Source organism: Stegostoma tigrinum, chromosome 14 (assembly GCF_030684315.1).
Source record: "Stegostoma tigrinum isolate sSteTig4 chromosome 14, sSteTig4.hap1, whole genome shotgun sequence".
Lineage (NCBI taxonomy): Eukaryota > Metazoa > Chordata > Chondrichthyes > Orectolobiformes > Stegostomatidae > Stegostoma > Stegostoma tigrinum.
Window position 1 is genome coordinate 27,401,152 of NC_081367.1, and position 12,670 is coordinate 27,413,821.

Here is a 12,670-nt window from a genome sequence, read left to right on the forward strand (position 1 = left end):
ACAATTTAAGCACTTCTAGTGTTTTGACCAGCAGTACAATTTTAAAATGATTATAATTAGAGCTTTTAATTTTTTTTTAAACTTCCTGCTACTTTTGTTTGTATTGAATGTGAGGAAGTACAAATTGTAAATAAGTAATTGTGTTGGCTTTTTAACATCTAAGGAACGTATTGAATCAGAAGCCCCAAATGGTTTTGCTTTTTCTGTTTTGTGTGGGCTTAATGGGTAAAATATGTTGGTGACCTTTGAAAGTTTTATTAGCGTTCACTTAAATACAGTAAATGCCTGCAATATACTTTTCTAAAGGACTGAGATGTTATGAAAAATAAACCAGTCAATGTTCCACTTTTTTGCATGAAATAAACTCAGTGCAAGACGTGCTGGAAGAAAATATAAACTGAAACAATGCAAAAATTCTTGCCAAAAATAGATTTTTAAAGGAAGAGTTTATGTAACAATCTAATTTTCAGCCGGCAAAGTTTGATTTTTGTGTGACAGCATGTGGATATTTAAATATCCCTTGCCTACCAAGTGCTGTGAGAATGGTAATACAGGCTTTTTAAAAAATCTCTATTAATTAAGAAATTACATTTTGGGAGAGGTTCGGGAGACGGTGATATTTATGTATCAACGTATGTGCTTACACACTAAAAGTCAGCGCACTGATTTTGAACACTGAAGCAAAGGACGTGCTGATTATTGAATTTACACGATAATCAATTTTCTTATGGTAAACTGAAACTTAAATTACTTACATTTATTTCAGAATGTTTTTCACCTAACAAGTTTTAATCTCTCTTTCACCTTTTGTGTACCTCCAATTTTAATTGCAAAGATCATTTGAATTGATCTAATGTGTAACGTTGTTTCTTTAAATAGACTTAAACAACTTGTAACAATGATCATTTATAGAAGTAATTTTGTTTGAGGCGAGCCGTCTGAAAATAATTGTTTAAGTGATCATGTAAAATAAGCAATTTGCTCTAGCTTTTCGTTATTAAACAACTTTTCAAAAATCCTTTTAATAAAAGGAGGGTGATGATTTTGAAGTTATTCCAAATAGCAACTTCTGTGTTTCGAGAACTGCATACAAGGACAATTCATCGACTTACCATATTAATGGCAAGAAATCAACGTTTAAAGATGTGGGAGTGTTGCTTCGTAGCCATGGAATTGATCTGGATCACAACAGATTTTTGATTCTTCAGGTAAGTCTCATAATATGACAATGAATATATTTAACTTCACTGGAAATATTTTTGAGAAAAAAATCTCCATGTTTGTAGAAGAGCTAAATCAGAGAGTCTTCTGCTACCTCAGGTTGTTGTAGCAGCACATCATGGTTTGCAGGGCTGCTTTCACAACTCAAGCCATTATTTGCTGCTGTAATGATTTAAGGCTAATATGAAGGAAAACTGTATCCTATCCAATTCATTGTTTTCTTTATTATCATTTCTCTCTTAATCAAGAGCCCTATGAGCAGGCACATTTTTGAAGATTCCAGTTACATTTTAGCAGCACGTAAATATTGGCGTGGTGATAATTGCCAATATTACTTGTGCTGCTGCAGTGTGACATGGTCTAATCACCTATCAGATCAATGCATTGGAAACATTGAATTTTTTTTGGTGTACGTTGCAGAAGAAAATGACAACTTAAGTCACTCAAAGGACTGTTAAGTAGTAAGTGTATTTAGAATCTAATTTTAATTTTTATGTGAGGGAATGTTTAGTACTTGCAAACTACTTGCTGAAATATATAGAAAGCAAAAGCCAAGTTATATGTAATTATACATTGACATACACCCCAAGACTAGGATGAGCCTATCATTATATTCATGTTAAAAGTATTTAAAAATACAGCAGTGTCACCAGTTCTGATCTGCAAGAACCACTAAACTGTTTTGGGGTCATGTACAATATGAAAATGTATATCTGATTCATAATTTGATTTAGATGGCAATCACAAAATTATTTATATAGATTGGTAATTGAGAAAATAGCCTCACTTTTGTCTTTTAAAAAATTCACATCAATTATGTTATGTAGTATTGTAAATAATTTTTCACACATGGATTTTGAGACCCCGAGGTTGAATTTTCAAGGGACTATGGTGTTCTCCAGTTTTAATTCTCATTCAGTTTTCTTGCTCTTGCATTTTAGAATATTTTCCTATTTGCCGAAAAGTATACTAGTTGAAAGCAACGATCTCTCTCAATTTTCTTTATGTTGTCAGATTAGTTTAATGTACAGTGCATTTTTTAAAAAAAACTTTGCACCCACTACTTGTGTACAGTATTTTTCGGGCCATCTTTTGATTGGCCACAAAGTATCCACAAGATTGCTGCAAAACCATATGTGCTTGCAGGTTTGAGGTAATGTTGATTATGTCTCTTTTTAAACATGCTAGTATCCAAATAATTATACACAATGATTTGACTTTGTGCCAAAAAAATTGTTCTTATTGGTATTAGAAATTAAGCATGGAAAGAAGAATTGTGCTATATTAGTTAGCAAAACAACAATTATTGTGGTAGTCTCATCCTGCTCGCATACCTCTCTCTCTTTATTTTTTCTGATCCCCACAGCCTGTACTTTTATAGGAAATCATTTTTTTCTTTGAGAAAATGTTGTGATTTCTTAGTTTTATTTGGAAATGACAGAATGTGGTAATTTAGACCAAAGCCAGGTGAGGATCCCAGAAGCTTGAATTTTTTACCCTGCCCAGTATGGTATTCTACTGGCTTTAATACCAAGTAAAATCAATGGATTCTAAAACCTGATAAATGCCCGCTGTCAACAGTTTATTTTAAAATGATCTGAGTGCCAATATCCATGTATTTATGATTTTGGTTTTTTACATTTAGTCATGGCTTCGTCTCTACATAAGAGTTATATGAATAATTTACATAGTCCTTTTTGTTAATATTTAATTCTACTCATACTTCCATTGAGATGGTTCACTTAGTTGTACAGCAGATGGAAAAAAAATAAGTGTAGATGTGATTTATGCCAGAAGTCATTAAATATGACTACTTGCAGGGATCACTAAATACCTGTCAAAGGCTTCAGGGATCACTTTTTTTTTCTTGAAGGCTGTTTTTTTCTAGTCAATCAAAACTTAAGTGATATGGATTCTTGTCCACAATTGGAGAAAACTAAACTAGCCTGTTGAGGGTTATGAACCTATCAAATTGCTTTTTTAAGAGTGGAATGCCGTCCTTGACTAATGATTAGGTTTCTTTTGGGAAAGGAGATTTAGCAGATAGGGAAGAGGTGGCAGATCTTTATCTACTTTTCCTTTACTGAGGATTCAACACTAATTTGCACCAGAGTATATTACACAGTTCGTATTTCTAATAAGATTTCTTGTCAACAACTTAGTTTATAGACTGGACTTAATAGTAGTGTATGAGTTGTTAACCTGGTTGGCAACCAATGCCACAAAGCTCAATTATGGGATCATTTTTAAAAAAAATTATTTTAGTCAAATCTGGACCAGTAGCATATGAATATAGTGGGGAGACAAATGGTAAATACAATTTCATAATGAAGCACAAGGTTTGGACACTTGACAGAGGAGCAGTTTTAGATTGTGAAAACTTGACACTTTCTGTATATGATCGTGACATCAAAACCATGTTCAGTACTGTTAATAATGAGCTTTGATGCATGGCATTTAGTAAAACAAATCTGGAGAGCATCTTTTAATTATATTTGACCTTGGTGGGACTACATTTGCGTATTATGCAGTTTTGGTATACACATCTCAAAAGATGCATTCTATTATTGAATGGCACAGGACAGATGCTGATCCCCGAATTTAAGAGAATGACTTGAAAGGTTGATTACCTTGTGTTCATCCTGTTAAAAAGAGGACTTGAGTAGACAGTAGAAGTGTTCAAAATTTTGTATCATTGAACAAATCATATCCGAGTAACTTTTCAGTTCTATTTAGAGCACACAAGAAGTGGAATATTTGCAAATAAAAGTAGCAAATTCACAATTGTATTTTTATCCGAAACTTTTAATGGGTGTTGGGGTTGAAGTCGAAGTAGATTTAGCAGCTAGGATTATTAGAAATGCACCAAAGGAATAATGAGGATAAATGAGACAGGCAGGATAAAGAGAGTCTCCAACTGAACCTACTCATATTGATGGTTAATTCGTTTGCTACTAATGTAGTAGTATTGTTAATTGGATGAGGGGATATGCTGATGTATAAATTTTGAAGCCAGAGCTGCTGCTTCTCTGAACAGTTGAACCTGCAAAAAAAAAATGATCCCACCCTGTGGCTGGCCTCATTCTTGGAAATCATTCCAAATGAGTAAAGCAGAAAAATATGGTAGATGCGGAATTTCGTTCAGATTTAACATGTTAAATGAACATAAAGGTTTCTGGAAGACATTTCACTTGACCTCTGTACATGTACAACCCTATGTGATTCAGAACCTTTCAGCTTCACAACATTTAGTATACTTCCAGATGCATTTAGTTGAAATGTACAGGACTTAGAATTGAGTACTCGGAAGATTCTAGAATTCCAATTGGGGAACAGTGATAGGACTGATGTGGAAATGGGAGGACAAAACTTGTCTTATCTACACAAACTTGTTTTATGACTGTTTCTAGTCATTTGGATAGGCTAATCCTTTGCAATGCCAATCTGAATGATGTGAGGTATAGTCATGTCGCTAATGTTACTAGAGACTTGAAATAACTAGTGTGCGCTGATTGTTCTAAAGAATTTAATCACCATGGGTACTCATCTAGATCGTGGATTGTAGTTTGCAACTTTATGTTAAGAGTATAACTGAAGTGATTTATACATTATGGCACTTCTCTAAATGTTCACAGTTTTGGTTTTCATTTAGTGAGCTATTTGTTCCCTTATTTTTTTTCATCCTTTTCTAGTTTTTGAGTGTACACTTCTGAGGAAGAAATGTCACCGTGCTGCATCAGATCTATTACACTGACAGGGCAGATTGAAGAAACTGGTTCATGAAAATTCTACTTAGAGAAGCAAGATTAACAGTATTTATAAGGCTTAATAATTCACAGTCACAGTGGGCAAGGATTGTTTGCAGTTTTACGATATTGCACTTTGTTTCAAGAGGAGTAGTAACTGGTTATACCACATGGGTTTTCCATGTTCAACTGAAGCTGTATGTTTGGGTTAGCTCCATTATATGAAATGCTTCTAATTTTCAAATCTTCACCTTTTGAATGATGTTATGTGATTGCAGAGGTGTTATAGGAGAGGAAAAGGCTCAACTATTTGTATGCTACTTCAGCTTCCTCCTATTAACTATAAGTAACAATACTATTGACACATTTCTATTTTTTTTAACCTTTTTGCACTTGCCTAGCTTTCGGTCAATTGCAGGTTTATCTTATACCTTAGACACCCATGGTAGTATGTTCCACGACCTGACCAGACTCTGGGGAAGAGGTTTCTCTTGATTTCTCTATTGGATTTATAATTGACTGTATTTGATCAATCGGTCTTAGTTTTGGATTCCAATAATGTTTGTGGCTTCAACTCCACACAATTGCACCAATTGCAAGCCTGACCGACAATCCTAAATTGGTTGTCAGTGTAAATCTTAGCCTCAGAATTATTATTTAGCAATTGTCTAGTTGCAAAATCACTGTATTGCACACATGGGCAGTACCTTTTTGCTGATACCTGAAGGGCAAACTGTATAATCTGCCCTAAAATCTTCTGAATCGGGTAACCCACGTATCTAGCATCGTGCCGACGTTGAAATTTACACAACACATTACTCGTATAATGAGCAGAATGTTATTTTGATGTCGCTGCAGCATCCTGTTAATGGCAAGCACCACTTCTGTTGCTTTTGCTTGGTTGCTCAAACATTTGAGATACCTTGCTCCTGTAAGGTAGCCTGGAGTAAACTGTGCAATTTTCAGGACCGAAAGCAGTTAGTCTCTGGCCCATTTGAGTTTGTGACTAATACAATAAAAGTTGAACAAAAACAAAGTTGCTGGAGAAGCTCAGTAGGCCAGGCAGCATCTGTGAAGGAAAAAACAGTTAATGTTTCAGGTCCGGTGACTCTTCCTCAGCACAGTAAAAGTTGATCTACTTTGTCGTTATGTTTTGGTTTTGATGCACCCTGTTTCAGCCTGATGTTCGCATGGTGAGCAAGTGGCTTCAGCCCTTCGTACAAGGCAGCTGATGAGGCTAATCTTGTAGCATGTGGAGTTGCAGAAATCGCAATGTATATGTTGACCAAATGATATAAAAGGTAATAGAGGACATCTGGCTGATCCTTTTTAACTGGGACATTGGGGAAAGGGACCACATTTTGCTGTTCCATTTCAAACATACATTTGAATGCAGGATGACTCCTGTTTTAGCATATTGGTAGATTCTCACAAATAACTGTAGATTTAGATGTAGTAAATATGTTATCTACGTAACAACATGAATATATAAACGGATCAAGTCAGAAAACTGATTTAATCTGTCATCTTGCATGCTTTTCTACCCACTGTAATAAAACTCAGTCTGTTCCTCCAAACCTTCCCAACCTCTTGTACAGTCAGATCAGAAGTGTGATGGGTGATGCTGCACAGACATGCAGCAGTGTGAAATTGATCATGTTCCCTCTTGATGCTCTGTCCATCAAACATTTTGATCAATATTCAGCAGTTGTAGCATTTACATGACCTAACAATTGCTACGGTAGCATTTTCAAAACCTGTCAAATGGCCTGAATGTTGGTAATTTAAAGGCAGGAGCATGACGGATTATTCTCTGGTCGTTTGGATTCGTGCATACCACTACTAATCAAGCTCAACATCATTCAGGCAAAACATCCTACTCAATCAGCACTGTCCACCAAATTGAATATTGAACTTCATCACCATAGATGTAAGTGGCAGCAAGATCTGTGGCAACCTACCGAGCCTCCATTAATAGGATCTTTAAAATGCATGACCGTTATCACCTAAAAGGACAAAGGTATAAGATGTGTAGATATACTGCTTGGAAATTACTTTCTAAGCCATGTATCATCCCGCCTGGGAACTGTACTCCTGTTTCTTAACTGGCATTTTTCAGATATCTTACTGCAGTGTGTGCTTACCTGAACCATTGCAATCCATCTGGTTCAAGATCTTTAAGCACAATTTCGGATGAGAATGAAATGCTAGTCTTATTAGCAGCACTCTTATCCAGTCAAACATTAAAAATGCTTTTGTTTCACAAAAAAATGTGATAATATAGAAATGGATAGCCAGTTTTTACAGAAGTAAACATTTGAAGATAATATATTAAGAGACACAAAGTTGATCTGAAAAGTGGAGTCAAAAAGTGAAAATTTTTGTAGATGTATTCCTGTCTGATATTTTGGGGTAATGCCTTTGACGTTACTAACTCAAATGCAGATTTAGTAAAGTGCCAAAACACACAAATAGTCATTTTGTTCACTTCACGGTGAGAGGTACCATGCCAGCACATATTTACCTACCTGCTGTCATATCTTTCTGCCATTGCAATTGATGTAGCAACGAGTCATCTAAGCCATTCCTCTTGATGTTCTGTTTTTTTGACCCAGAAACCATACGATGGCGAAAATTTGTGTGGTAGCTTGGTTACTCTTAGACTGGATGCAGTATTAATAGGAAAGAAACTAACACTGAATCTGTATTACATCCAAACAAGCAGAGAAGCTGGGGAGTGAATGTGTTCTGTTCACAAATGTAGATGTAAAAAGAAAGCAAACGATAGAAAGAGGGACCCAATTTATGTGAGGTCAAGAAGCAGGTCACATCAAGAAGAGGTCAATATTTCTGTTTGGCCAAAAAAGGATGCAGGAGCTCTTGGAGATTTTATGCATGCTGGCTGCAAAAATATAAAACCTAGAAGGCTGTGCGAATAGCTTGAAGGTGCTAAAGAGCTGGCTGTTTCCCAAAAATTGCTGGGCATTATTGGTTGTTTGAAAGCATGCTCTGTGGAATAGTGATGTGAGCGACAGGGTTTGTAGAAGTGTGGTTGAATACATGGGCAAAGATTAAATGGCTTATAATGGGAAAATGATATTTTTATTCCTGCAAAAATGTACAAAGACCATATTGTTTAACTGGTGAGAAATTGCAAAGGCATTTGGTATCCTAGTACATGAATTACAAAAGATTAGTATTGCAAGTAATTAAGAAAGATTGCTACTGTATAACATAAACGAAGTTGAATATTAAAGGAGAAAAGTTGTGTATCAGTTATACATGACATTGGTCGCAACCATATCTGCAGTATTGTATACCGAATTGCTGTCCCTTTTTTTTCAGGAAGTACATAACTGCCTGAGTGACTTTGTCTAATCCTCCTTCATTAGAAGTCTAGACTTGTATATGCTAAAAGTTTAGAAATGTGAAAGGCAAAGTGAGACATGCAAGAGGTATGTCTGAGAGGTCAAATCTAGATCTAGTGATCACTTTTTAAAAGTCAGGGTCACTCACTCATATAGAGATGAGAAAACTTAACAGTTTGTCATGGGTGTATGGAACTCCAAAAACACTGGGAGTGGACGGTTTGAAAGTTTTTTTTAAGGCAGAGATGGGGAGATTCTTGATAAGCAAGTGGTTGAAAGGTTATCGAGGTTGGGCAGGAGTGAAGTGATCGGATCAACCATGATCTTACTCCAATGACTGAGCAAATTCGAGTGGCCTAACTTGTGTTTGTATATTGCAGATGATAATGATATTGATAACCATGTAACTTGAAGGTTAAAGCTGATGTTGAATAGAACCTCTGATTTGTACTGTGTGAATAAAGAACATTGTGTTGTGGAACTGTATAGCTATATGCTGGGAGTAATGTGAATGTTTGATTGCCTGTCAACTATTTAAAGTGAAATTTACCTTTATTTGAAGTTCTGTTTGCCTGTTAATTTGTTAAATTCACAATTTACCTAGGTTCCGATTCAAATTTAAGTAAAAATAAATGTGAAATCTCTTTGCTCATTTCATTTTAGTTTAGTATATTTTAGTTAATGGTTTTCCCACTGATATGTAGCTTTTACTGCCTTCAGTTAGACTGCAGAAAGAGGTCTTCAATCTGCAATTTCAGATAATCCTAACCAATTCTGAATGAATTTAGATTGTATGCTGTTTTTACTTCAATTTTACAAGATTAAGACAAAAGGGAAGGCAGTTAACAAACAATTGTGAATATGCCAACTGTGACTCTGAAACTACTGGTTTTAAAAATCTGTTTAAAAGGTGAATTTATTTCCACCGTCAATGCATCATTTTGTTTTAACATGCAGTCCATACTTCATTTTCAGTTAAGTACTTCTCAAAAGTACATTTTCTGCTTTATGAGCGGCCTTCAGAAAGCGTTGCTGGATCAGAACTATAAGCTTGCCTACTGAACCCGGAGACTCATTATTAGACATTTCTTGATGTTTAAAAGCATTTTAGTAACTTAAAACAAGCCATTCTAATAAAGCACACAGAGCTCACCACTTCTTGATGCTTGCACGAATTGCTGGTGAAACAGAGTTAATGGTCCAGTTCAGAAGTGAAGCTAGTCTCTGCTACTTAGTTTCTGTTGTACTATATCTAATTCTTATTTCTGCTGATGGTGGATTGGATGGCTGTCCAATGAGTGAAGATCTTACCAAGCATGAATGTTCACCTTGTGAAGGTTTTGACGCGTTGCACTAGGATTTGGGGCTTTTTCATGTATGGAGAGCTAACTCGAGCTCTCTATACGTGAAAAAGTTATTTGTACAGGAAAAAAACAGTAATGAAAAAGTAGCAAAATATATGCTGAAAGTTTTGCACTGCTATTAGGAAAATACTAAATGTTCTAAATATACTTATAGTTTTCGCATGTTGGTTTGATATATTTTGAAAGGAAACTATTGGCATCCAACTAAGGCTAAAATGAGAGTATAAAGCTAATGTAATGAACGTTTGTGAAATGTGTACAATATGGTCAGTTTTGATATTTCTCTGCCTCCTCCCCCTTGCATGTCTATAAAATATGAAATGATGGTTTGGGTATGGTGGAGATTGTACTGGTGTCTTGGAACCTTTTGCAGTTTTACTCATGCGATGTCACTGGTTAGGCTTGCATTTATTTCCTGTCCACTGTTGCCCTTGAGAAGGTGTTAGTGAGCTTCCTTATTGAACTGATTCCATCTATTTGGGATAGACACAATCACAGTTCTATTAGGAAGAGTGATGCAGGATTTTAACTCTGTAACAGTACAGTTCCCAGTCAGGATGGTCTGTTGCTTGGTAGGAAACTGACGTGGTGATGCTGCCCTTGAAAGATAAGGCTCGCCAGGTTTGCATTGTGATGAGAGTCTAGTGATAGAAGTCCTCGTGACTGAAACAACATGTTGCAGCAAATGACCTGAAGTGCTGGGTGAATAATAATTGTTGGGTTGAGAGAGTTCATGCATCAGGTAAGTTTTTTTTTTAATTACTCTTATCTAGAGGAATTGGAGCTTAATTGTGATTAGGTGGGGAAAATTGAGGCTAAACTTGCACATCTTGGTTCTCCTCATTCACAGGTTTTTACGCATCCAGCTTGGAGTTTTGTTTGAAGTATTTTAATGGACTTTTAAACACTGCCCAATGCTGAGAGAACTTTAACTTGACATCTACCCAATGTGTGTTGCACCACCCCTAGTTAAAGCTGATTCTTAGGTTATAACTTTGTGCTTTTATCATTTTTGTAAAAGCCAGTAAACTCATTTTAAAGGTAACCTCCAAGTCATAGGTATGGACAAGCTGTACCAGTTTTCTGAAAACAGGAAAATTTAAGAGGAGCATCAGGTAAGTGGCCTAGTTCTGTTTTATTTTGTGTGCACCTTAGGTGGGTCCAGAGAATACCTCTTCACCTTCAAGTTGGAACTGGAAGCTGATTACAACTTTAGTCGTGGCATTGAGACAAGATTAGAGGGATTCTGCTAAACTGAAATTGAGCCATACATTATTTAATGTTTACAACAACATTTTACTTATCTCCTATTTTAGTCTTCTACGTCAATGGTGTTGGTTCTGTCTCTTTTAGAGTTAACACATGCAAAGTAATGTAATCAATGGGGGAGATGGTGGTAAACAGTTACTGTCAGTGGAATAGTATTCAGAGGTCTGGGTTAATGCTCTGGAGACATGGATTCAAACACCACCATGGTGGCTGGTGGGAATTTAAATTCACTTACTTAAATTTGGAATTGAAAGTTAGTTTCAGTCACAATTACTGAGATTATGATTTGATTTTGCTAAAATTTGATTTGATGCACTAATGCCCATCAAGCAAGGAAATCTGTTACCTTCACCTGTTTTGACCTTCATGCGATTTCAGACCACAAAAATGTGGCTTACTTCTAACTCCTCTGAAATAGCCTAGTAGGTCATGTAGCTAAAGAATAACTAGTGATGGGCAACAAATGCTGGCACTGCCAGCGATGACCCATATCTTAACACTTTTTACAAGTTTATAATGTAAAAGTTTTATTTGGCAAAATTTCTTTTGTGAACCTGACAACAGTTTGAGGAGCTACCTTCCATGTCACAGGGTTGTAGTCATGGGTGACTTCAACTTTCTAAATATTGATTGGAAACATTTTGGTTGAAATAGTTTAGATGGAGTGGATTTTGTCCAACGTGTTCAGGAGGGATTCCTGACACGGGATGCAGATAGGTCAATACGAGTAGAGGCCACTCTGGATTTGGTGCTTAGCAATGAACTGGGCTAAGTGTTAGACCTGTTGGGAGGAGAGCATTTTGGGGATAACGATCATAACTCTTACTTTTACAATAGTTATGGAAAATGATATGTACATACAGCAGTGTAAGGTTTATAATTGGGGGAAAGGAAATTACAATTCTGTTAGGCGAGAACTGGGTAACATAAAATGGGAACAGATGCTGTCAGTGAAGAGCTTGATTGAAATGTGGAGATTGTTTAAGGAATGTGTACTGCATGTGCTTGATATGTTTGTCCCTAGCAGGCAGGGAAGATGCAGTCGAGTGAGGGAGCCTTAGTTCTCGAGAGGTCGAACGACGGGCTAAGAGGAAGAAGGATGCTTATGTAAGGTTTAGGAAACAACGAATGAAAGAGGGTCTAGAGGGATACAAGCTATCCAGGAAGGAGCTGAAGAAAGAGCTTAGGAGAGTTGTAAGTGTGCATGAGAAACCCTTGGCAGCTAGGATCAAGGAAAACTCCAAGGCATTTTACATGTACATGAGGAATAAGTGAAAGACCAGAGAAGGAGTAGGGCCAATCAAGGATTGTAAAGGGAATTTGTGCACAGAGCCTAATCAGATCGGAGAAGTCCTTAATGAATACTTTACTTTTCTTCAGTATTCACAACTGAGGGACCTAGTTGTAGAGGAGGACGGTGTGAAACAGACTGGTAGGCTAAAGGAGGTCAGTGTTAATAAGGAAGATGTACTAGGAATTTTGAGGAAGTTCAAGATAGATGGATAAGTTCCCCGGGCCTGATGGGCTTTATCCAAGGATTCTATGGGAAGCGAGAGAAGAGATCACAGGGCCTTTGGCGATGGTCTTTTCATCCTCGCTGTCCACGGTTGTATTGTGCTGGAAGATCGGAGAGTGGCAGACATCATTACCTTGTTCAAAAAAGGATAACCCTGGAAATTACAGGCCAGTTAGTCTTGCTTCA

At 36.5% G+C, this 12,670-nt stretch overlaps 1 protein-coding gene across 5 annotated transcripts in view; it reads left to right on the forward strand.

Annotated features, from left to right (window-relative positions):
- smc4 (structural maintenance of chromosomes 4) overlaps nucleotides 1-12,670 on the forward strand; it is a 60,208-nt gene that overhangs the window by 3,531 nt on the left and 44,007 nt on the right. For 3 of the 5 annotated variants that reach the window (XM_048541911.2, XM_048541913.2, XM_048541912.2), the window contains exon 5: nucleotides 1,032-1,208. The exons of 1 other annotated variant lie outside the window; for it this stretch is intronic. In XM_048541911.2, the coding sequence (XP_048397868.1) occupies nucleotides 1,032-1,208 (177 nt within the window). The remainder of the gene's footprint in view (nucleotides 1-1,031; nucleotides 1,209-12,670) is intronic. One more of the 5 variants, XM_059651060.1, reaches the window with a different exon arrangement.